The 24,828-nt window shown below is 40.9% G+C and overlaps 1 protein-coding gene across 1 annotated transcript in view; it reads left to right on the forward strand.

Annotated features, from left to right (window-relative positions):
• LOC121155938 (solute carrier family 22 member 22-like) overlaps nucleotides 1–19,683 on the forward strand; it is a 60,615-nt gene extending 40,932 nt beyond the window's left edge. Inside the window, exons 10-12 of the mRNA XM_040979445.1 lie at nucleotides 17,271–17,436; nucleotides 18,291–18,449; nucleotides 19,405–19,683. Coding sequence (XP_040835379.1) covers nucleotides 17,271–17,436; nucleotides 18,291–18,449; nucleotides 19,405–19,683 — 604 coding nt within the window. The remainder of the gene's footprint in view (nucleotides 1–17,270; nucleotides 17,437–18,290; nucleotides 18,450–19,404) is intronic.
• The last annotated feature ends 5,145 nt before the right edge of the window (nucleotides 19,684–24,828 follow it).

Below are 24,828 nucleotides of genomic sequence, written 5' to 3' on the forward strand. Positions count from 1 at the left end.
GAAAATGTCGCTTATGAGTATATTTCCACATTATGTTAAGTGTAACAAGGCAGTCAAAAAACCAAATCCAACCAAAAATAAGGAGTAGAATATATAAGTATAAGAGTTCTTGCCAGGCCACAGAAAGTGGGTCACAGATTGAGACAAAAAAAGAAAGGTATGTGACTGTGGCAATACAATCTGATAGAGCTGAGAAACACGTATGAAATAGACAGTTCTGGGAAAACGGTAGCTCAGAACATGTAAGAAGAGCAAAGTCAGTATTTTAAGAGTTCTATATTACGCTGAGGGATGAAGAACTATGTTTACTGTCAAGCATGTAACTAATCTGAAGACCGCGATTTTCAGTCTGGAGCAGCACTGTGAGGAAAAAGTGGACACATCGCATGGAGTCTCTCAGAAAGTGTGATTTGGGAGCTAGTGCAGTAGCAAACCAGGCTGAGCCTCTCTACCTGCAGTGTTGGCATTTCAGGTGGGTTCCACTTTGAGTCCTGGTTGCTCCACTTACTACCCAGCCCCCTGCTACTGGCCTGGGAAAGCAAAAAGGGAGGCCCAAAGCCTGGGTCCGTGCACCCACAAGGGAGGTTTGAAAGAAGTCTGTTTCCCAACTTCTGATCCACTCAACTCTGGCCATGGTGGCTATCTGGAGAGAGAAGCAAAGGATGGAAGAGTTCTTTCTTTCTCTCTGTGTGTGTCCCTCTCTCTGTTTTTTTTTTTTTCTTGTGATTTTGACTTTTAAGTAAAATAAATAAATCTCAAAAAAAACCCACCAAAATATGGTTTTAATACTGCTAAATTTTATTTTATTCGATTCCATGTATGTCAGTTTCAATAAGATCAAGTTGGACACATTGAAAGATAAGCTAACAATAAAAACAATGAAAGAAAGGAGTAATGAAAGATTGAGAGATTGTTAGCTTTTAGATTATTAGCGCAGAACATAAGCATGTAGATAATGAACCATGAAAATTGGAAGCAAATGAGAAGTATGGAAATTAGTGTGCTCTTTGAAAAGTGAGAGAAAACAAATTCCTGTTTTCTATTATATCCTGTGTATAGTTTTTTTGTTATAGAAACCCTAGAAAAGAACATGCAAGTAGGATACAGTTTGAACAAAAGCGCTGAGATCGTCATAATTTTACAAGTACGGAAATTCATTTCTGATTATTCTGGAGGCTGGAAAGTCCACATCCAAGCGGCTAGTATCTGGCAACAGTCGTTTTGCTCAGTCATCCCATGGAGGAAGCAAACTGGGGAGAGGCTGGGGAGAGAATGGTATGGGGGCGCTGAATTCATCACTTTACAAGGAGCCTCCTTTCCTTATAATGGAAGAACTCTTAAAGATTGTATCTCGTAATGCTATTACAGTGAAAATCAAATTTTAACATGAGTTTTGGAGAGTACAGAATAAAACATAAAATAAAACGCAAGAGGGCATTTTTCCCATTTTACATGTATTTTAAATTTCATAGTTACAGTTTTAATAGTGTAATGGTGCTTCTCAGTTCTTCCTTCCCCCTCTTTCCTGGTTTTCTTGCTCCCTTCCATTCTTATTTTGAAGGACATACATTCGGTTTACTTTGTATCCACAAGCTTAACTCCATTACATAAAAATTCAGCAAATAATAAGTAGATTAACCATGTTTCCTCAAGGGTGTAGACAAGTGTTATAAATGATAACCACTCTCAAAGTGTCAATTTCACTCACCTACATTACATGTTTGTACTGTTAGAAAGGCTCCTTCTCACATAGCACAGAACAACCAGTAATGGTAAATGTTAGATATTTGGCTGTTTTTACTAAAGTAAAAACAAATGTCTATACACAATTCTACTCCTTACCCAAGAGAATTGAAAAACATGTACAAAAAAGACTTGAATAAATATATTCATGAAAGTCAGATAGGAAATAATGCCAATGTCCCATCAACAGGTAAATTTGAAAACAAGTTTTGGTAGATTCATGCAATGCAATGTCATTCTTTGATAAAGCAAAGAAATGTTTGCATAATAAACAGCATTGATGAATGATGAATTGTGAAGCACTGTGTTGAGTAAAGAATCCGTGCGTGAAAGTAAAATTTCATTTGTATGCAGCTATAGAGCACGCATAAATCATTTATGATGGTGGAAATCAGGGAGGGCGGTAATTGCCTGGGAAGGCAAATGAAGAAAAGTGGAGATAAATGAGATGTTTCGTTCTTTTGAGTTGTGGTTTACATTGATGGGTAGATTTGTCAAATCTCAATGAATTGTTTGTTCAAGATGAGTGCATTTCATGTGCATGTGTTCTGCAATGCATCAAAAAATGTAAATTAGAATATAACGTGCCAAATACAGCATTTTCAGTGTTTTTTTTCAGTTTCTATTTGAATAAGCCAGGCTCAAAGACGTTTTCAACAGAAGGAAAGAACTTAATACAGTTTATTAAGATAATTTTGTTAATTATGATTGCTCTATGAGATTATATTAAAGTATAACTTAGAGTCTTTTACTGCAGGCTTTTGAAATAAAATGTTCAAATGTTTATCCATTTAATTTATATATGTTGATAGATCAAGAGAATTAAGTGAAGCAAGCCTGGTGACTGTCTTCGTGCAACATGAAAACATGTAGAAGAGACCACTCGGCTCGCAAACCAACAGCATTTATATCATTGACTTTTACTTTCTGCTTTCTCCCCCAAATGCACTACTTCATCTGGATAAGGATATTGGAGTATAAGGATTCAGAATTCCACTCCCTATGCTATCTTGCTAATGTAAGATAATATTTGTAATAAAAATGAAGTTCAAAACTAAAAATGGACTTCAGCAAGATGCTGAAACAGGACTCACCATGGCCCAAGCCTCAGCAGAAACTTTCCTCAAACTAAAATACCTCATACAAGCTAGAGAAACCAAATAAGAGAGCACAGAACCACTCATTGAATCAGCCAGTTTCACATTATACACAATATCTGTCTTGTAAACCCAGTTAGTATGACAAGGGGAAGATATGCTCCATTTGTGGGGAGGAGAGGCAAGTGAAACTAGGCTTGACTTGAGATTCCTGAACCAGACCTACTAATTAAAGCCCAGTGCCAAGCTGACCCTTCATCCTAGACTCAGACTGGTAGCCACTGACAACTCCAGGCCAGTTACAACAGTTCCAGACTCCATGCCGCCAAGACAATCTTGATGCTACATGGCCAAAGTTTTAGGACTACCACCCACTTTCCCCTAGTGTTACCCCTTTCCTTGTAGCCCTCATCATTAGACCAGCTCCCGTGAGCCTAGGTCAGCATCAGTCTCTCCAGTGCCATATCCAGGAACTCTGACCTCAGACAGCAGATTCAAACTTACTGGTACATGTTCCACAACTGACAGTTCCGCTTGTTCAGGCTGGGCCCTGTAGCATGATGCCTCATCAAATCTTGGGTGCAGAGACATTCTAGCAGACCCTCATGCAGGATGGACAGCCATGAATATATTGTTTCCTCTGTGCACCCTGGTCTCAGGCTTGCCCTTGAATCCTGAGAAATCAGACCAGGCTTTGTAGATTTAACATACATGCCAGCAGTTTTACATTAAGCTTTTGTCCCCATAACAAGGTTGGCACCAGGCTCAGAGGACTGGGATCAGCTTCATCAAGTAAACTGTGGTGTCAGGCAAAACTTCAGGAACTAAGTCATGCAGACCTAGAAAATACCCCTAACATACTAAAACCGCAAACTTTCATCTGCAGACTAAGGCTATCAGCATACTACATTGCCAGGCCAGTCCTCCAGGATTGAAGCTCCAGGTATACCCCAGTGGTGTGCCACATTAGATCATGGCCTTAGCAAAATCTATGTATTTCCAAAGCTTCAACTTCTTTTCCATTATTGCAATGCATATGTGTGAGTAGGTAACTATCATTCTCATTTTTTCAAACAATGTTTTTTTTTCATAGAGTAAAATAGTGGATGTTTTGAGGATCAACTATGGAAAATGTATATAAGTTATGTAATGCCATTTACATGAATGTTTTTCAAATACAGAGGCATGACAGATGAACATAATACATAATCTTATAGGTTTCTAAAATCTGCTCATTGGCTACTTACAGCTGGAAAATGAGAGAAGACAGTACAAAAGCTGAAGAGAGCCATCAAATTTAATGGTGAAAATGATGCTGCATCTAGCCTAAATGTTAAAGAGAAAAAGTCATGGCTGCATCCTGAAGCTTGCTTTCTATCTCTTAAAAACATCACAAAGGTAAAAGTAATAATGGTGATAAACCTTCACTAATAACCTAAGAACATATATCTTATAAAATAATTTAAAAATTATTCTATTTTGGAGTACTGATACATGCCAAAAACAGTACATTTTACCAAAATGCATAACATCATTTGCACATGCATACACACACATGAAGACATACATGAACATGTATCTGTGTATTTAGGTACACCTATATATATATGTATAGCCTACCCTCCATGGAAGACAACACATGATCCTTACAGTCGCATAAACATAAAAGCAGAAACATAAGAAGCTTAAATAAGAAAACATGACTTCTCAAGAGAAGCAGAAAGGGAGACTGATGAAACTGCTGAAAAAGAATGTTTAAAAATGATTGCAAGTATACTCAAGAGGAAAGTTAAACAAGGAAATCCCCAAAGGGTTCACACTGCTCCCCTTCTTTCACCCCACCAAAGTGATTGACTCAGCTTGCCAAGGAGAAGTACTACTCCATTCATGTTGGGTTGGTGGCTGACTCACGGAATGGGATGACTCTGTCCTTAGATGGAGAGGCTTGCAGAGCAAAGGGTGGATTCTCTGCTCCCTGTAACTGTGGGGATTCTATGATGATGTGATAGGGTATGAGTTGTGGCTACAACTATGGGCAATCTTTGGGCCTGGCTCCAGAAACAGAATTCCTAGAGTGCTGGGGATGCTCCCTAAATGGCTGTTAAGGTCTGGGCTGGACTGGACTGGGACAAGCTGAATCCAGGACACAGGCACTCCACCCAGGGCTGCTTTGTGAGTGCAGGGGATCATGCTCTTGGGTCTCCCTATGCACATTAGCAGGAACTTGGGTCAGAACTGGAATAACTGGAACAATAGTGACATCTATAAGGGATCCTGGCATTGCCATGGCTTAACCTGCTATGGCACAATGCTGTTCCAATTTCACTTTTAAAAAAAATCAGAAATAATATATAGTGAGTGGAGCAAGTTTACATGTGTGGCATATTATTAACGTCTGACATTGGAAAGTTGAGACTGCGTATCCTTGCAATGAATCTGACCAAGTTTTGTGAGTGATTCAAGCAAAGGAAATTAGGTATGTCAAATTCTGAAGCTGACCTTAATATTTTTCTATCAAGTTTTACCTCTAGCTTTTTGAAATAGTCAATTTTTGATAGGCTAACTCAACTGAGTCTGTTATTCTGTGGAAAGTCCCAGTTATCCATGTGGACAGAGTTGCCCAACCAGTCCTCATCTATTCTATTCATCCCATCCCAGGAAGACACAGGAGTAATGAAGTCTGCAGGTAACATTCGGCCAACCAACATCCAACTGCAAGAAATCCTGAGTTAAGTTACAGAAATGCGTGAGGAAAGGGGGTTTTAGTTGCTGTTTTAGCCAAAGAAACATGGTAAATTTTCAGCTTACATCGTCTCACAAGCTAAAAAATCATAAATAAAATTAACCAATTTAACCCTATAACAGGAACAAGAAAAAGACAGGATATGTCACAGACATGACCAAAGGAAGAATGTGCCATAAACATATAAGCCAAAAAATATAAGCCATATTGGCAATAAAGACTGCTGCTCATGGTGGCTGAAAGAATCACCCTAGTGATAGGATTATATTTTAATTGAATCCATTCCAACAGAGATGTAAAATATGAATTTCCTTAAGCAATCAAATGAAGACTGTTAAAAACATCGGCTTCATTAGAGGTAAAGGAGAATAAAATTAAGACGAACTTATGAGGTGCAATGCCATTGCCAGTTAGTATGCCCAAGGACGCTGCCATAATGAATCTTCCTTTACAGTAAATTTGGAAAGTTAAAGTGGTTGATGAACAACTTCCTAGAAATCCAATAAGCAGGAGAAAACACAGCAACATTCCTTTTCTGGCTAAATGTAGGGAATAACAAATTGGACTGGTAAAGCATTAAACAAAAAGAGTGCAGTGTTGGGTGAGACAAACTCATGCAGTCTTCTTTATACCTCCTGTCTGTGAAACTACAGCAGCTGATAGTTTTACCTCAACTCTAGCATGTGTCAGATTGGTGGATTTGTTGGGTGAAAATTCCATATGCCACGAGAAAATTTAAATTACTTGTCATCAGAGTTTCATTTAGAATAACCACATCCAGTCCAATGCTTGTCCAATAGTAAACATAAAAAACAGGAGTCTGTTGTTTGGGATGTATATAAAACAGTTCTGGTGCCCAGATTTTTAAAACAAGATGAAAAATTTTCTCAGATTTTGAAGTGTCTACCATGCCAAAGCCTTTCATTACTTACAGAACTGAGTTATATACACTCCCCTTTTAATATATTTGAATATTTTATTATTACCCATTGTAACTCTGAATCCAAATACTACAGCATGGCAGAGTTCTTTATTTTGTTTTTACTTCTATGCCTTTGGATATACATTTCACAGCCCTTCATACTTTCTTGCTTGTCTTAAGTCATTCTTCATTTCATCATATCACAGAAAATGCCAGCAGTTCTTTTCATATCCTATGACTGCAGAGGAAAATTAAATCTCATCAACCCAGTTTCCAGAACTGTCGAGATTATGGGCATTTTTATCTTTCACACGATACCCTGTATGAATTTTATATATTCAATTCATAGCACAATTTATCATTACAGATGCACTGATTTTTATCCTATTACAAGCCTTTGTGATAATTGCCATTGCTTTATCAAACTTTTCGTGACGTGATATGAAAATATACCACCATAAAAAGAAAAATTTAGGAGGGAGGTGGGTGGGTAAGGCCAGCAAAATGGAAGGAAGGGTGGGCATTATGACTGTGCCTCTAAACCTGTCTGGCGAAATATGTGAAGAAAATAAAGTAACTGAAAAACATAAAAAGTTACAAAATAAACTTATGTTTTAATTGCATTTTCACAAAGGCTTTCAAATAGTGTCATATATGTCATAGTCCCTCTTCAAACCAGAGTGTGGTAAGTTACCCTGACTTCACTATCTCTGACAGAGAATCGCTGTGTTGCGTGACCTCAGCAGAAATTCCAGCAAAGACAGAGCTGGCAGGTAATTTTCTTGTGTTCTTTGAACTGACTGCAGAGGCAAGTTCAATGTCAGTGGGAAATGGGATGCTTGCAACTGTGGTGTGCAGTGGTAGCACAGTTAGTTAGGCTATCGCTCATTGTTGATCATGGTCGATTTCTGAGTGAAGCAAGAGTTCTGTGAGTCTAAGTAGAGGCTTAACCTCACCAGCATGAGAGTATAGTAGCTAGAACACTTGTAAGAATTCCCAGGGAGGTGAATTCTGGCAAATGTGCTGTGGTTGTAACAGAGTGAACACTAAGATCAATTAACTCAAGTTACAACCTGAGAGCCAGAGAACTTTTATGACAAAATTAAGAGAATTTTCAAGTCATTAGGTTGAGAATGTGAAAAAAAAATGCTATTTAACTGTGTGAGTTAATGACCTGCGTCTAAGTTGAATTAATAATAATTTTACCAAAATTCCCAAGCCAAATAAGAGAATTCATTGGGAAATAATACAATTCTGAATCTTGGAATGGGGTGTTTAGTACCATATGAAACTCTTGAATCATGAGTCATTTTCGGCTTCTGTCACTAATAGAAGCCTGCCCTTGGTATTTGAAGAGATCAGCCTTTAATTGTTTCACAGTGGTACTAGCACATCACTAAGCTACATAGCATGATAGGAGAAAGTGCATCCGTGTCAAGACTGACTATAGGCACACCTGTCCTCCCTATCCCATAACTAGAATCAAATATCAGCACTAAAATGTTTGCAAAAGCCTACTCATACAAAGCCACAGCATCCGATGAATATGATGCTTTCATAGACTCAAGCAGAGTGCCTCATAGGAGAGCCTATGTTTTTTAAGAGTCTAATTTAACAAGACGGATTAATTTAGTAGGGACTCCAGATTTTATGAGTTTGCTCTTTGGTTGGAGGTGGCTGCAAAGGAGTACTCAAGCCATTGAAAATTGGAGTTGAATGTATTGGGACAGAGATGCCAGAGTTTCCCCTGGCACACCGTAGAGGAGAGAATCCAGGGTATTAGAGAGTAAGAATGCTTGACGGAATGTGTCATCTCTGAGCTGCCCTACAGCCTATCACAATTACATTTCACAGCATGGTCTGAACATTGTTACCATCACAAAGTTCACTTGTGATGGAACAAGAAAAGTTCTTAAAGGTATTTGGATGCTCTGTATAGAGCAATTATTACTGTAGGAGATGTAGGCTTTAGGTTGCAATCCCTCATTTCAGCAGGCTGATGGTATCCCAGTGTAACAGGAGCTGAGCAGAAGCACTCAATCACCAAAGACTAGGTTGGCAAACATGCTATAAAGCAGAGACACACTGGCAATGAGATTGTCTTGGCCCATATCGAACTTTGGTGATGCCACATTGAACACTGAGTCCTAGACATGAAATACAAGAGTGATCTATTGAATTATTTATTAATCTGTATAAGAGAAAAAGCTTCAGAATGATTAGTAATTGGAAAGGATATTGGACCAATCATGAGGATATGTTTTGAGAGTATAACTGTTAAAAATATTGACCATGTATTTTTGGCATCTGTTCATTTTGATATGTGGAAATTATAGAAAGATACATTATAAAATAGGACATCTCGGTTAAATGACAGGACATTTTTCAGCAATTCCTATTGCAAAATATCATTGTATTTTTTTCCAAAACATGATTCCACCCAAGCTTGCTATTTGTTCTCACAGCAACCCACTCTCCCTATTGGAAAATTTCACAGTTTACTCCAATCATAGTTGCTTATTTTCCAGTTCTTTCATTGTGCCAAAAAAAAAATCTTTTAAACCACAGTTTTGTTTCATTTAATTCTCTTTCAATCTGGAATATTCTTCCCAATGTTGATAAAATTATATTTAGTAATAGTTGTAGTTGATTTGAACTAATGCTGTTTGTTTCAGTCTTCACTAGATGTATGTTATTCTTACTGCCTTGGAATAGATATGACAATTTGACGAGAGATACGAAACTTAGCAAAGTCAGGACAGGACTTAAGATGCAGCAGATAGAGCCACAAACTGGACTGTTTGAATTCTGTCTGATTCCAACTTGATTCCTAGCTACTCCACTTATGATACAACTTCCTGCTAATGTGCCTGGGTGGCAGCCTATGATTGTTCATGTACTTGAGTTCCTGTCACCCACAGAGTGAGCCCAGTGGAATTCTGGGATTCTAGATTTGGCCTGACTTAGCCCTGCCCTTGTGGGTATTTGGGGAGTGAATCAGCACTGAAAGATATCTTTCTCTCTCCTTTCTATTTATGTCCTGTGTATGTATATGCAATTTCCAAGCAAATGAAAACAAATAAAATAAACACTTAAGAAAAAAAAATTCTAGTCACACATGTGTAGGAGAACCAGGATTCCAACTTAGGCATTCAGACTCCAGGGAAAAACATCCAGTCTGGTGTAGAAGTTTCTGGCTCCCACATTTGTTCAGTCTCTGCTCAAATGTTCCTTTGTCAGAGACATTCTAAACCTCAGACCCTTTTCCTCTCAAAGTGATTGATATTCTTATTATGTCTTCCTTTTTATTTATAAATGGTATTTCCATCCATCTCCTTTTATTTATACATTTGTCTTATCTTCCTCTATCAGAAGGTGAGCCACAGGAGACATTTGAACTCAATTATTTTGTAATCAATTGCATTTCAATTACAGTATTTGACTATATTTAATGATATCTGACTATTATTTGTTATGGTGCTTGTCAAATAATTTTTTGGGATAACTATATGGTCAGTATTATTGCATCACTTTCACAAAACTAAACTTTAAAATGAGAAATCATCATTTACAGACATATGGTGATACCTTAGTGATAATTATAGAACATTTCAAAATGGGTTTATGTAGTCTGAAACACTGTTCATTTTAACCCTTCCAATATGTGCTTCCTGATATATTTATTTTTGCCTGTTAACTTGACCTGGCAGATTATTTTGTACATGACTTTTTTTCACATGCATATGTAACCATTTCTGTCATTCTTTGTCTTCATTCCTGTTTATTGGTTTCCTCAGTTTTGCATTCTGATATTTCCTATATTTTTGTGACTGCACTGAAACATTAAGTTTACCTAAGTTGGTTCCTGTCCTAGCTCCCAATAATGACAGAAGTGTTTGAAAAGCTTTGCATCTGTAAATAGAGGATAAAGCACAGAATCGGATGCATCTCATTATCTCTTATGATGAAACTGACAGTGGCTTTCAGTACTTTGGGGTCAGTGTCTGCAAATTATAAGCTTCATAGTGAAAGTCACAGCCTCCATAGGGAAAGGACAGAAATGCATTGGTTCAAAAAGACGTTGAATGATGATTAGGAGTGAGGAGTAGCCTTGGTGGTCATGGCTGTTGTTTATATTGAATTGCTACTTTAATTTTACGTATTTATGAGATATAGTATTATAATCTCATGATATGACAAATGTGTGCAATTGTTTTAGTTCCTATCTTCTTATAGTCTCCTCCAAAATTTCTTTCTTTCACCATAAGTTTCCTTGAAGAAGGTCAGTCACTCTGCACTGTGGAGGGAGCAGTACAATAATGATCACCTTGCATTAGCATCGGGCTGAACCCCCTGAACTGGGACTGGGACAGCACCTGCCTTAACAGCAGCTATAAACCAGGAAGCAGAGGTGGCACACCAGAGTGTTGGTCTCCCACTCAGTTTCTCACACATTACTCAAATGTTCATACCGTTTATGTTTCCAACACAGGTTCTGTCCATTTTTGTAGTGTACCGCAGCGTGACAGTGAGAATTAACATAGCCTTTGCAGTGCTAGCTCGGCCGTTGATTTGTCTGGACTGCCGCTGCTCCCTCTGATCTGCACTGCAGCTGCCTGTGGCTTCTGCCAGTGATGTCAGGTGGGAAAAGAGAGTTTCCGGTTCTAGGGGCCAGCCACTGGTTGCGGTCTCCTCTCCTTGCTGGACCATAAATCCATGTGCTTCACTAGAAATCATGATAAATGAAATCATCATTTTAAGAGATGCATTTTATTTTTATTTGAAAAGTAGAGTTGCACAGACAGAAGAGACTCAGAGAGAGATCTTACATTTGTTGATTCATTTTCCTAGTGCTTGCAATAGCCAGAGCTGAGCCTATCCGAATCCAGGAGCCAGCTGCTGCTTCTGGCTCTCTCATTTTGGGCTAGGGGCCCAAGAACTTGGGACACCCTCTACTTCTTTCCCAGAGCACGAGCAGGGAGTTGGATCAGAGGTGGAGCAGCAGAGATATAAATACACACCCACTGGGTTTCAGGCACCACAGGTGGAGGTTTGGCTTGCTACAGCATGGTATTAACCCTCAAATGAACATCTTAAGATGTTATCTTGCATTCTGCGGTAATTACCATTATTTTCCATATGTCAAAAGAAAATCAATTATAGTTTAAATTCAGTGAACTCATGACTTTAATTTTTAAAGTACAAGATTCAGTAAGCACTAAGGAATCTGTCTTAATTTTATTTTGTTTTTCCACACTAGAGCACCAAGAAATGGCAATTTGCAAGATGAATGTCTAATATTATCTTGCATAGGTTTCAAAGAGAAAAATAATTAAATTTTAACTATAATTGTGGAAGAAAATCAACAAAATATGGTCTTGGGAACCTCAGTGTGGCACATGCCAGGCTTAGAACCTGTGCTAGCCCTGTCAATAAAACCTGGCTGTCACAGAAAGTTAACAGGAACTTGTCTGAGCTTGGGTAGACTGTATGGTGCACATGTCAAACGTTCAGGGAAAATCAAGTTTGAACAAGCAGTCACTTAGATGGAAGTGAACACTGACCACATCTGGTTGAGGAAATATGCATTTAAAGTAAAATCAAGGATTGTAATTGAACTTCTAAAGAGGCTGGTAGAGGCCTTAACTTTGGTGTGTCCCAGGGGCTCAGCATTTCAGATAGCAAAGCAGAGCACAACATCAGTCTTCCTGTTAACTCTAGTGGGAAAACATTTATGTTATTAAATCCTATCTAAAGAGACATAACAGCAACAGAAATTCACAACACCTCACAGTTTTTGAACATCTTCTCAGAGGACATCTTAGGATGATGGAAGACATTTCTAAGTGCCTCTCTGTGCCTATGCAATCCCTTTCCCCCGTATTAATGTAAGGCGTCACTTTATGCATAAATGAAATACTATAATCAATGTCCATTGGCCTAACTGAATACGTTCCAAATGAGGAAGAAGCTGAATAAGGAATCCTTATCATCCATCTTTAGCTTTGTATCTATCCCAGCATTACTTATGTCGACGAGAATATTGAAAGTATTTATTGAACTGATTTATTGAGCAAAAGTTCTTTAATCTTATGTTTGAAATCTAATCCTTGGCTATACTGTATCCTGTGTTGTAATTTATTTCATATGCAACTGGGAAATGTTTTCCCTCTGGTTAAATATTTCTTATATTACCCTTCAGCACATCTGGGATGTAACAGTAATCTACTCATTTCCTAAATTTAAAAATAATCTCAGATCTCTGTTCAGTTTTTGTGTTCCTCTGTAAATTCAGTATGCTAATCTGGACACTCATTGTAGCCTGTGGAGATTTCTGTTTTAAAGATCATCTAATTACATTTTATTTGGGAGAGAGAGATCGTTCAGCCATTATTTCAACTTTCTAAGAACACACAACAGTTAGAGCTGGACTAGGCTGAAGCCAGGAGCCTGGAATTTCATCAGATCTCTCATAAGAGTGGTACAGACCAACTACTTGAACTGTTACTTTCTGCCTTTCCAAGGCAGGAAGTTGGATGGAAGTGGAGTTGAACCTCGAGCCAGGCACGATACGGAATGTGGAATCACCAGCAGCTAGATGCCCGTCCTTCAGCCCTCTAACTCTGATTGATGAAGTGTCCATGTTCCATCTGAGTTCTCTTATTTCATGCATGTCAGTTTTCCTTTCCGTTCAGTTATGTTATCATCCCTTAGCCACAACTTCTTTCACTGTATTTTTTTATTTTTCCATTGTTGCCACCAAATGAAATTTAATTGTCCCAGACTAATATTCAAAATACTTTGATTTTTTTAAGATTTATTTTTATTATTTTTTATTGGAAAGGCGGATATACAGAGAGGAGATACAGAGAGGAAGATCTTCCGTCCGATGATTCACTCCCCAAGTGAGCGCAACGGGCCGATGCTATGCCAGTCCGAAGCCAGGAGCCTCTTCTGGGTCTCCCACGCGGGTGCAGGGTCCCAAAGCTTTGGGCCGTCCTCGACTGCTTTCCCGGGCCACAGGCAGGGAGCTGGAAGGGAAGCGGGGCTGCCGGGATTAGAACCGGTGCCCATATGGGATCCTGGGCGTGCAAGGCGAGGACCTTAACCACTTGCGCCATCGCGCAGGGCCCAAGATTAGTATTCTTTAATTTTTCAATATGGCATATCACATTTATTGACTCATGTGTGTGGGATCAGTCCTGCTTGCCAGGGATCCGTTCCAATTGGACTTGATGCATGATCTTTCTGATGTGTTGTTGGATTTGATTGAAGAATATATTGTTGAGAAATGTTGTGTCTATGTTCATCAGGGATATTTATATCCTGTTTTATTTTTTGTTGTATCTTTTTCTGATTGTAATGAAGGTGATGAAGATTTGGGAGGATTCCCATTCTGTAGACTGTTTTGAATATTTTGAGAAGGATTAGAAAGAGTTCTTTCCTTAAATGTTTGGAAGAATTCAGCAGTAAAGTTATCCAGTCCTAGGATTTTCTTTGTTGGGAAGCGCTTTACACCAACTCAATCTCCATCTTAGCTATTGGTCTGTTTACATTTGCTGTGTCTTCATAAATCAGTTTTGGGGGATTGTACATGTCTATCAATCTGTTTATTTCTTTTAGATTTTCAATTTTTGGCATACACCTGTTTGTAGTAATTATCATTTAAACAAATTTCTGCTTTTAATAAACTTTATTTAAAAAGTAAGGAGATTTTAGGCATTTGGGCCACATTCAGAAATGGAGTGGTCAGAGAGGGGAATGGTGGGAGAGATAAATGTTATATATAGCCTTCTACTCTGTCTGTGGGAAGAGGGAGACAGCCATTCTGCATCACTTGTTTTGATATGAGCCATTTCCCACTCAAAGATTTTTGACACTTAATCTTAAAGGCTGCTGAAGTATATAGACTTGTCATATCTGCTATAGTTATTTCCTGCTGATTAGTGACTTAAGTTTTGCCTATCCTGGGCCTGGAAATCTGTGTTGTCCAATGGCTCTCTCTCACAAGCTAAAGAATTTCCAATTAGTGCTTTGTTCCTATGTCATCATCACTACTGTGAGATGTTGTCTTCTTTGCACAGAAGTCAACAATGGAGGTGTTCTGACTGTGCAACATTTGTGCTAAGGCCAGACCCGTAGGCTCTGGTCCCTGAATTTGGAGATCCTAATGTGTGTGAGGCCCACCACACCTGTTGGAGATGCAGCCCAGCCCAGCCCAGCCCAATCCCAGCTTACTCTCACACACATTATCAGGTGCAGTGACCTGGTCAAGGAACAGCCAGGGTCCCAGTTCTCTAGGCTCCCCTTATTGGCATACCCCAAGCTCTGGTTCTTGAGCCATCATTTTTTGCAGTGGACTGGCCTGGAGAGGTCTGTGAAGCCAGCTTTGTCAGCACCTAGAGACCTCATTGGGCTCTATCCTGGTCTGACTTCCAGTTTAGTACATGGGCTGCACTACAGTGGGTGCCAGTGAGGACTGTTGTCTGCCCCTGTGGGGACTGGTAGGATACATATTTGTGTGTGATATATACTATAACAGCTCTTTTTGTTGTTGCTGCTGATTTCATTAATTTGAATCTCCCCTCGTCCCCCTTTTCTAATGGTCTTATCTATTATTTCATAAAATAAAATGTTTGGATTTGTTTATTTCTTATCAAATTTTAATTATTTTCAACCTACTATTTTTGAGTTTGCTTTTTCTTACTTTTTAAAAGTTTTTACACTTGATTTTAGCTAAAAGACTGATAATCGATATTTTTCTAGGTTTTTGAGATACATCATCAAATAATTTACTTGATTTCTTTGTTAGTTCTTGACAGAGTCACTAGTTGTTATAAAGTTCCCTCTCAACACTGCTTTTGCTATATCTTATAAGTCTTGGAGTGTTGTGTTGTCATCTTCACTTATTTCTAGGAAATTTTTGATTTCTGTTTTCATGTTTTGTATGACTCTTCATTCAGGGGCATGTTGTTCAGATTCCTTATGTTTGCATATTAATTTCCACCTTCATTGCATTGTGATTAGAAAAGATATATAGTACACTTTCTTGATACTTTCTTTATATCATGACATGTGGTTTATACCAGAAAAAGTGGCATGCATTGAAGAGCAGAATGTACATCCTACAACTATGGGATGAAATGTTCTATGGATAGCAATCATCTATTTGTTTATAGATTCAGAGTAGTGTAGATTAGCTCTATCGTTTCTTTGTCTTGCTGATTCCATTGCTGATCATGGGATGTGGAAGTCCTGCATTGTTGTTTATTGAACTCTGGGTCTCTTTTAGATCCATCAGAACCTGTTTTAAATCCTGCTTAAATTCTGTTGAATTGATTCTTTAATCATTGCATAATGCCATTGTTTGACTCTTAATAGTTTCTGTATTAAGGTCTATTTTGTTTAATATTAGGATAGCTACACCTGCTCATTTTTGTTTTTCATTAACATGTAGCATCTTTTTTGATCCTTTCACTTTTGGTCTATGTGCATTTTTGTTGGTGAGATATTTTCTTTGTAGGCAACAAACAAATGGGTCTTGAGGGGCCATTTTTTCCTTGGAATGAGATGCCTGGTCTCAAACCTTCAAGGCAGAACATGGACAGACAGCAAGCTTTTGGGACACCTCTGCTATCCAAGGATGAGGCAGGTCAGTGGTGCTAATCATGCATCCCTGCTCCCTGTGACTGTGGTGTCCTTGTGTACATAATTGAGGTTGGGCACAGCTGTGTCTCTGGGAAGTCATATGTCAGAGGCAGAGTTTCCTGCTCATACTGAGGACTGAACAGATCCCGCACATGCAGTCCATGGGCCTGTGTTGATGGGGAGTGCAGGCACTGTGGGGTAACCCCAGGCATTGATCACCTTGGCAGACAGGGGTGAGGCTGTGAGAATGCCAGATGGTGTGATGATAGCCCCCATCCTCCTTCATGATAGCAATAGAGTAGATCTACCATGCCCAACTTGGGTGAACCCTGAACTCTTGTTCCATCCTCAAATATTCCCATTCTCAAGTACAGCAGATCTCTGGCTGCAGCCAACACACACCTTGGTATATCCACTGGAAGGGCAGGCACCCCACTAAGATGAAGAGGCAAGTTTCGAAGATAAAAACTATCATGAGAGGAGAACCAAAAAATGTTTCCAAAGATGCCTATAAAATTACAGAAATACAAAGACATGAACAAGGAATACAATGACTCCCTCAAAAGAACACAACAATACTTCAGCACTAGAATGTGCAGACTGAGGGATGAAAAGCCTGAAAACAAAGTCAGATGATCTGGCATGGGGTTACGGAACAACCCACAGAAACAAACACATGGATGGAAAATGTTGGGAGATAGAGAAATCAAACTGAAGTACTAGAGATTTTGAATTCAATAGGTCAAGTTAAAAATTAAAAAAAAAAAGAAAGCATTAACCACTGAGTTGATGTGAATGGAGGAAAAAAAAATATCTGAGCTAGAAGACAAATCCTTGGGAATATATCTGTCTGACAAAAAAGAGAGAGAGGTTAGAGAAACTGAAAATAGTGTTCAAGATTTGTGGGATGCCATGACGCCTATGTATTGTGCGAAGACAGACTGGATTAGAAACCACATCCAGTGAAATAACAGCAGAGAACTTTCCTAATTTGGAGAGAGGTGGGACATCAAATACAGAAAACACCACACACAGCTCCTGAGAAAACATGGTGAGAAAAGATCTCTAGCACAACACTTTATAGTCAAACTTTTCAATTCTAAATTGTGCATGAGAGAAACTCCAGCAAATCCCCAATTAGACCAACAACCAATTCCTTATCAGAAATCCTACAGGTTAGGAGAGAATGGAGAAACGTGGACCAAATCCTAAAAGGCGGAAAGCAAAACCCATCCACCCAGAATGTGTACCCTGAAAAGCTGTCCTTTATAAACAACAGTGAGGTAAAAACATCCCAAAGCAAGTAGAAACTGGAAGAACTTGTCACCACTTGTCCAGCTTTACAGATGAAACTTAAGGACGTGTTACGCACAAAAGCAAAGAATGATGCCAATCATCACAAAATAATGTAAAAGCAGAAGATAAAAGAAATCCTAACCATATAATCGGAAGATCTATGGGAAAAGTCATGACCTATCGGTATTAACCTTGAATGTGAATGGTCTAAATTCTCCAATTAAAATATACAGACTGGCTAACCTAATATGTCACCAGGCTAGCTCCCCATTTGGGTAATTAAAAAAAAAAAAAAACAGAATGCTAATGACTGATTGTCAGCTATTAGAAAATCTGGGGGTCATGTTGTGGAGGGGTTTCTTACCCACTCAAAGTCAATTTTTCTCGAAAAGCACTGAATACCCACAAGAAAGATCAGGGGGAAGGTGAAGGAACCATGGAGCTTTTTCTTGGGATGATTTTCCCTTCCCTTTGGAATGGGAAAAAATGGATACTATAGAAAGGCTCAAAGCCGCTGCCTGTGCTACACCGCACAGCCTCAATGAGGGTACGGAGCAGACCAGCAGCTGTCACCGCATGCTTAGGACAGAGGTGAGATACATGGCGGCTGAGGGCAGAAGCAGACGACCAAATAGGGAGGGGGCAAGGCCAGCATCCAGCAGAAAGACCTCCCTGAGCTCCAGCTCTCCGGTAGTGAGATCATCGCCTCTCAGCTCCAAATCCACCCTTGCTTGTCCTGAATCACACACTGACGTGTGCTTTGCTTCTTTCCCCCAGAGAGCACTGCAGTGGGAAGGGCCCTCTCTCCTTGCTCTGTGTGTTCTGCTCCTTTTTGTTGTAGGTGATGAAGGGCAACTGGAAAATGCTGGTGGCACTTGTCCAGGGAGTCCCAAGGGCATCTGCCAGGGTCTTGAAGGAGTGCCCTCCTTACAATCACCCTGGCTTCCTTCTGGGGGGCTACTTCAGTATGACCCCCCAAAAGCAGCTTTGTGCTGCCTCTGTGAGAGCCCCAGACAGTGCCCCAGGGTGTCTCACAGCACACTCCCATCTGCTCATGTCTGCCCAGAGATTCCCTGATGAGCACAGGCCTGCCAGTTTCCCAATACATTCAACCACACACCCTTGTGGTTGTCAGCTTGACATCTTCCTGTTGAATTACCACCACACTCACTTAACTCTTAAAGAAAAATAATCCTTACATGTTCACTCCGGCCCCTGGTTCCCTGCCATCACTCTAAAATCATCAGTCCTCACTGTGGAGGTTTTCAGCTTCCCAGCCTGACTGCGCTTTTCAAACCAAGTGCATCAGGACACCGGCTATGGATCAGCTCTGAGCAAGCATAATTCAGCAAACACACGTGGGTGTCCCAAACACTCCTAAATTCTGTTCTCTGTAACCCGCGTCTTCCTCTTAGCAGAAGTTACATTTCTTTTATTCCCATGAAGTGTTGAATGCCTTATAAGTCATTTTCCCCATCATGATGACTTGATTTTCTTTTAAAAAATAATTGTAGGTCTATATTCATTTTTACTTAAAAGGTTGGGAGATAGATGCAGGCAGAAAGAGAAATCTTGCATCCATTGATTTCTGCTCCAAAGACGCAACAGCCAGGGCTCTGCCGGACCAGGGACTGAATTTCTCCTACTTGGATGATAAGGATACAAGGGCTTGGGCAGTCACTGCTGCCTCCAGGGGAAAATAAGAAGTTGGAATTGGAAATGAAGCTGGGATTTGAACCCATATGCGCTGATATGGCATGTGGGTGTCCAAAAAGTGTTTTTTGTTTTGTTTCGTTTCGTTTTAAAAGAAATTATCAGTCGTATTTGATACGGGGCAAAGAGACAGAGGCAGCCTTTCATCTGCTAGCTCAGAATTTGTGCTAATTGCTATTCCGAGAAATACACTTTGAAACTAGATCTGAAATTGATTTGAACATTTTGGATTGAGCTTGAAGGATCACGCAGGATCGTTTATTAATTCCTTGCCTCTCACCAAATTGCCTGCCTCCATCCCTAAATTGACAGTAGAGGGCGCTGGAGGGATACTGTCGGGAGATGGGGCTTTTGTCCTGGACATGCTTTGCTTTTGCTCCGGGGATCTGCTTGACACTGAGACTCAGAGCCAATGCTTGGTGGATTTTAACTGCACTGTCACAGCTGCTTTCACAGCCCAGCTGGCTTTCCTGGTGGTGCTGCAGCACCACTCACAGGCAGCTTCCCAGCAAACAATATAGCCCAAGACCGTCTGCTCGGCCATAGGTAGTTTGTTACGTCTCCTCCTCAAAATACCCTACCCAGCTTCCTCGAGGCAAGCCCAATGCTTTTCCCTGAAGCAGCATTTGGGTGGGCTCCATGGGTTCCCCCCAAAGAGATATTTATGGTGTCTTCATTGTTAGTCCAGCTGGTTTGCCCTCGGCTGGACTAACATGCCCACAGCGCTTTCCTGATGCTGCAGGCTCTGTGCTCAGTCCTCCAGGCGCGGGGATGCGCTCCTCTGCTCCGCAGCTCACTACTCAGGTGGGTTATGGATGCCTCCTGTGTACCTTCCAGCAAGTTCGCCTAGGGCAGATCCCTAGCAGACGTCTTCAGTATCCTGAAACGAGGTTTGCTTCTCACCTAACATGCCCTCTACTGGAGCGATCCCCTTCAAACCGCTCCTGGCTCCGAGTTTCCTGTGCACCGACCTCATCACGCAAGTACTGCAGTGCCAACGGCAGCAAACTCTAGCAGTCTTCTCTACTCGGTGGGCTGCGATCACACTGCCCCGGGTATCACTGAGTACCAGTCTCTTGAAAAACCAAATTCTCAGTGTCTGTTTCACTCATGCACATACAACTTCGTAACCCAAGGATATATTTTGGAAATTTTTTTTTACAATCTTATAACTTTCAATTATCTGTACATAGCTATCATTTCTTAATTTTTTTAACCAGCTGTTATACAGGCGATACTTAATTTTTGTGAAGAAAGAGCCCCTTGCTTAGGACAGCTAGACTCAGAGAAACAGATGGCCATGCCAACTTTGTCCTGCTACTTGAATTACTATGGAACAGACGATGGTATCAGTGGGGAACCTGGAAAACGTGCATGGAGACCTTGGGTAAGGCACGTGCAAAGGCAGGCAGGAGCCAAAGCCACAGCTGAAGCCAACGTTGCAGTATCAACACAGATGAAGGCTGGAGCTGTCGGAAATCTGAGACGTGCAGCCGTGCAAGAACCAACCAGAGCTCCGATGAAACCGACGCTGAGAACATGCGTTGTCCAAACTGACTCACACTGACCGCGGCCGTGGACGTTGGAGCAACAGAGATTCGGGAAGCTTCGCGGAGCCGTTCTTGCACCTGGAACGTTTCTCAGCAACGAACACTCTTACTATCCCCACTTCACAAGCCCCGGAGGAGCCCACAATGTCACATTCTGGATAAACTGGAACCCTAATGTCACTCTACCTAGGCCCCCGTTAGTCTCCCCGGAAACTACAGGAGTAAAAGGCCACACAGATGTGGTTACTGCAGCTCCCATGCTCACTCTAGCTTCCTTGTAAACTGCCACCTAAAATATTTGTAACCTGTATCTGTCAGTCTAACTGAAACATATTGTGAACCGTGGAGCTAGTGAAAATTTTTTTGGTGTCTGTATTTTTAAAAAGAAATAGGAACAACAACCTTTAATAATGCATTTTATTTAGTCCAATATATTTAAAATATGATCATTTCAATAAATTATATGGACTTTCTGTGCTATTTCATGTTAATTTATTCAGTGTGCATTTTATACATACATAACACAAATGAGATTAATTCAACATGTTCTAGACAATGAAATTGAAAAACTTAAATTGATACATCATTTCTTTAATCCATCTCCTATTTTTTTTTAAAAAAAGATGTAGTTTATTTTTATTGGGAAGGCAGCTACACAGAGAGGAGGAGAGACAGAGAAGATCTTCAGTCCATTGATTCACTCCCCAAGTGGTTGCAATGCCAGAGCTGAGCCAATCTGAAGCCAGGAACCAGCAACCAGGAACCAGGAACCTCTTCTGGTTCTCCCACGTGGGTCAGGGTCCTAAGGCTTTTTGCAATCTTTGGCAGCTTTCCCAGGCCACAAGCAGGGAGCTGGATGGGAAGCAGGACTGCTGAGATTAGAACCAGCTACCATGTGGGATCCCAGTGCATGCAAGGCAAACACTTCAGCTGCTAAGCTACTGTGCTGGGCCCCCTGTGCTTTTTTTACTGCATATTTAGTGTGCATTTTACATTACAATTAAACATCAAATAGATTAAATGTGTTTCAAGTGTGCAATGGCCAGATGTGCTTAATTTCACCAAAGTTAGATTGGTGTAAAGGAATTAGCAATCTGACTCACTTTAACATATCTGACAAAAACACATTGAGTAAATGTGATATCACTGCCATGAGTCATTGTGAAATGCAACCTTTGTTACACATTAAATGACAGCAGACAGGTGGCTTTCTGTTGTTATTTCAGATAAAATTGAACAGAGTGATTAAAATCAGGCCGTTCACACAAGGAACACATGGAGCACATAGTTATGGAATAGATGAGAAGGTAATCACATTACAAATGTCGGAATAAGAGCGTTTCACCCACATTGTCCCCTATGATCCCCATGCAATCCCTGTGAGCCGAGTGAGGCCGACGCCTGCGCTTCGTCTTCAGGACAAAACCTTCAAAGCCCCTGGAGAGGGCAGACGCACAGTGCGGGTGCAGTGTGGGACTAACCACGCCATGCCTTCAATTGTGGCTCACTTAGTTCCAGGGTCGTGTGGATGATGACACGCCAAGCATCCCCTCAGGCATTGTATAGAAATAAGCTAGTTCACTTAAGATTGTCTTAATAAACTGCTTTTATAGAAAAAAAACAAAAATGCCCTGATTCCTTTGAAGGGCAGAGACACATAGGGTGAGGGAGAGATGAGGGGAAGAGAGAGAATCCTGCATTCTTGGTCCACAAAGGGCAGCAGCGGGCAGAGCTGTGACAAGCAGAGGACAGGAGCCTGCGCAGTTCTCTGGGTCTCCCTCATGGGGCTGGAGGCCCAAGGACTTGAGCCATCCCGCCCAGCCTTCTGACGCACACTGGCAGGGAGCTGGACTGCAAGGAAAACAGCTGGGACTGGAACTGACGCCCCCATTGGGTGCTGGCATCACAGGCAGAAGCCATGCCACAAGCTGGCACCAGTAGATTGGCATTTAAGATACCTTTTGATATTTCCTGACAGCCTGATTCATACTACATATACACACGCATGTATATGACATGTATCGTAGATTATATAATATATAAAGAAAAAAGTGCCAAGGTGTCTGCATTAGGTATGAAGGCATGTTCATGACAATGAGATTTCATGATACTTAACATCAAAATAAAAATTATCTTCTCATAGCCTGGCAGGGACCTGTCTTCTGGCCCTGTATCTCAAACAGTCCAGTAAGAACTCAGCTCCAATCCCAGCTACTCAGCTTCCTCAGTAGCTCAAGCTAATGCACCTGGGGAAGCAGGGAGTGACGGCCCACGTGTTTGCTTTCATGTGGGAGACCATCATGGATTACCACACCCCTGGTTTCCACCTGGCCCAGCCCTGGCTGTGGTAAGCATTGGTGAGTGAACCAGTGGATGGAAGATCTGTCTCTCTGCCTCTCCCTCCCTCTCCCCTCTCTCTCACTCAGCCCTGTAAATACATGCATGGATTAAAAAGGAGACGTGAGAGTTGGCTGGCCAGACTGCCTGTGTTTTAGGGCACGTCAGACTGGGTTACTTGCCCGGGGTCACACAGTTTCAGAGTGCTCTGAGAAAGAGCATGAGCTGAGACCTGCACTGTGGCATAGCAAGTTAAATAGCATCCTGTAGTGCTAGCGTCTAATATGGACATTGGTTCTAGTTCTGGCTTCTCCACATTTGATCCAGCTACCTGTTAATGGCCTGGAAAAGCAGCAGGAGTTAGTCCAAATGCCTGGGCCTTTGTGCCCGTGTGGGAGATCCGGAAGATGCTTTTGACTCCTGACTTTTGCGCGGCTCAGCTCTATGCTGAAGCCATTCAGGGAGTGAACAAATAAGATCTCTCTCTCTGTCTCTCTGTGCCTCTGCCCCATCTCTGTGTAATTCTGTCTTTCAATTAAATACATGGAGCTTTTTTTAAAAAAGAAACGGATTAGAGACTTATTCCGAATTTTAGTTTGTTTTTATTAATTTTATACCACTTTTTGTTGATATTAAACTTGGAATAAAATAGAAAGATAGATTGAAAGTGTGTGTAGGTCTTAGGAGAGAACATAAGTTTGACTAACAGACCTTCATCTGATTTTTAGGGGATGCAGATCAGGTAAGAGAAAGCAATAAACTTTTGAATTTTGAAGTAGAATGATGAATGATAACTATCTTTACAGAGTGAAGACAGTCACACATTTAGTGGCTTCAGGTTGAAGTCTTGTCCTGCCATAGAACCCAGGATGCCTGGCGATGTCCATGCTTTTGCTACATTGGTCATGCTTAAAAATATACTATGGACTGAAAAGCTGCCTACACAGCCACAGAGAAGCTCCCCAAGCCCTGTGACATATCTCTGCAGAGTTACACATTTCCAATCTTCAGAAGAGAAAAAGCATCACGTTTGTGGTTTTTTTGTTTTGTTTTTTACTTTGTCTCTTTTCCTGAACTGTAAACCTGGTGTCATGAAAAGGCTGGTCTTGGCCGCCCGGAGCCCAGTAGGTAGATAACGTTAGAAGACATGGATGTCCCTGGGAAGGGAGAACTGAACCCAGCAGTGAGGGGAAGACCCTGCCGGTGGGCTCAGGGCTGGCTGCAAGCATGATGCTGTCCACACTAACCGTGCTGGCGTGGGCATTCACACAGGCTCTGCTGCTCTGCGCAGCGAAGAGGCTGCCTTTTTGGAGAAATCGGGGGGATCTGGGGGCCCGTAGAGACACCGACGCTTTATGACTATGACCAAATGAAAGAACAACATTGAAATGTTCTGCTTAGGGACATAGATTCCAGTGAGTGTATGCATATGTGCTTTTTCCTAAGTAGTAATTAATGCAAATTCAAGAATCTGCAGACACTAAGCCCAGTGCTCTAACCAAACAGGAATGCAACGTAGCCGAAAACTCACGGGAAGCACGTAGAGCCCTCCAGGAGAAGCTGCCGCTGCAGGAGGGGCAGGGCGTTTTACGAGGCAATATGAAATTCCAAAGAGGAGCTTGGAAGCTACTGCTGACAGCTCAGTTCACCCTGGGAGTAAGAACTCAAGGGATTTACCAGGGAAGTAGGAAGACAGAACAGTAAAACCCACAAACAAGGCAAACCGTTAGGAAATGAGACACATTGAAGAATACCTACGAAGAAATATGTGAGCAAATA

Source organism: Ochotona curzoniae, unplaced genomic scaffold (assembly GCF_017591425.1).
Source record: "Ochotona curzoniae isolate NIBS_2020 unplaced genomic scaffold, NIBS_Ocur_1.0 contig_3190, whole genome shotgun sequence".
Classification (NCBI taxonomy): domain Eukaryota; kingdom Metazoa; phylum Chordata; class Mammalia; order Lagomorpha; family Ochotonidae; genus Ochotona; species Ochotona curzoniae.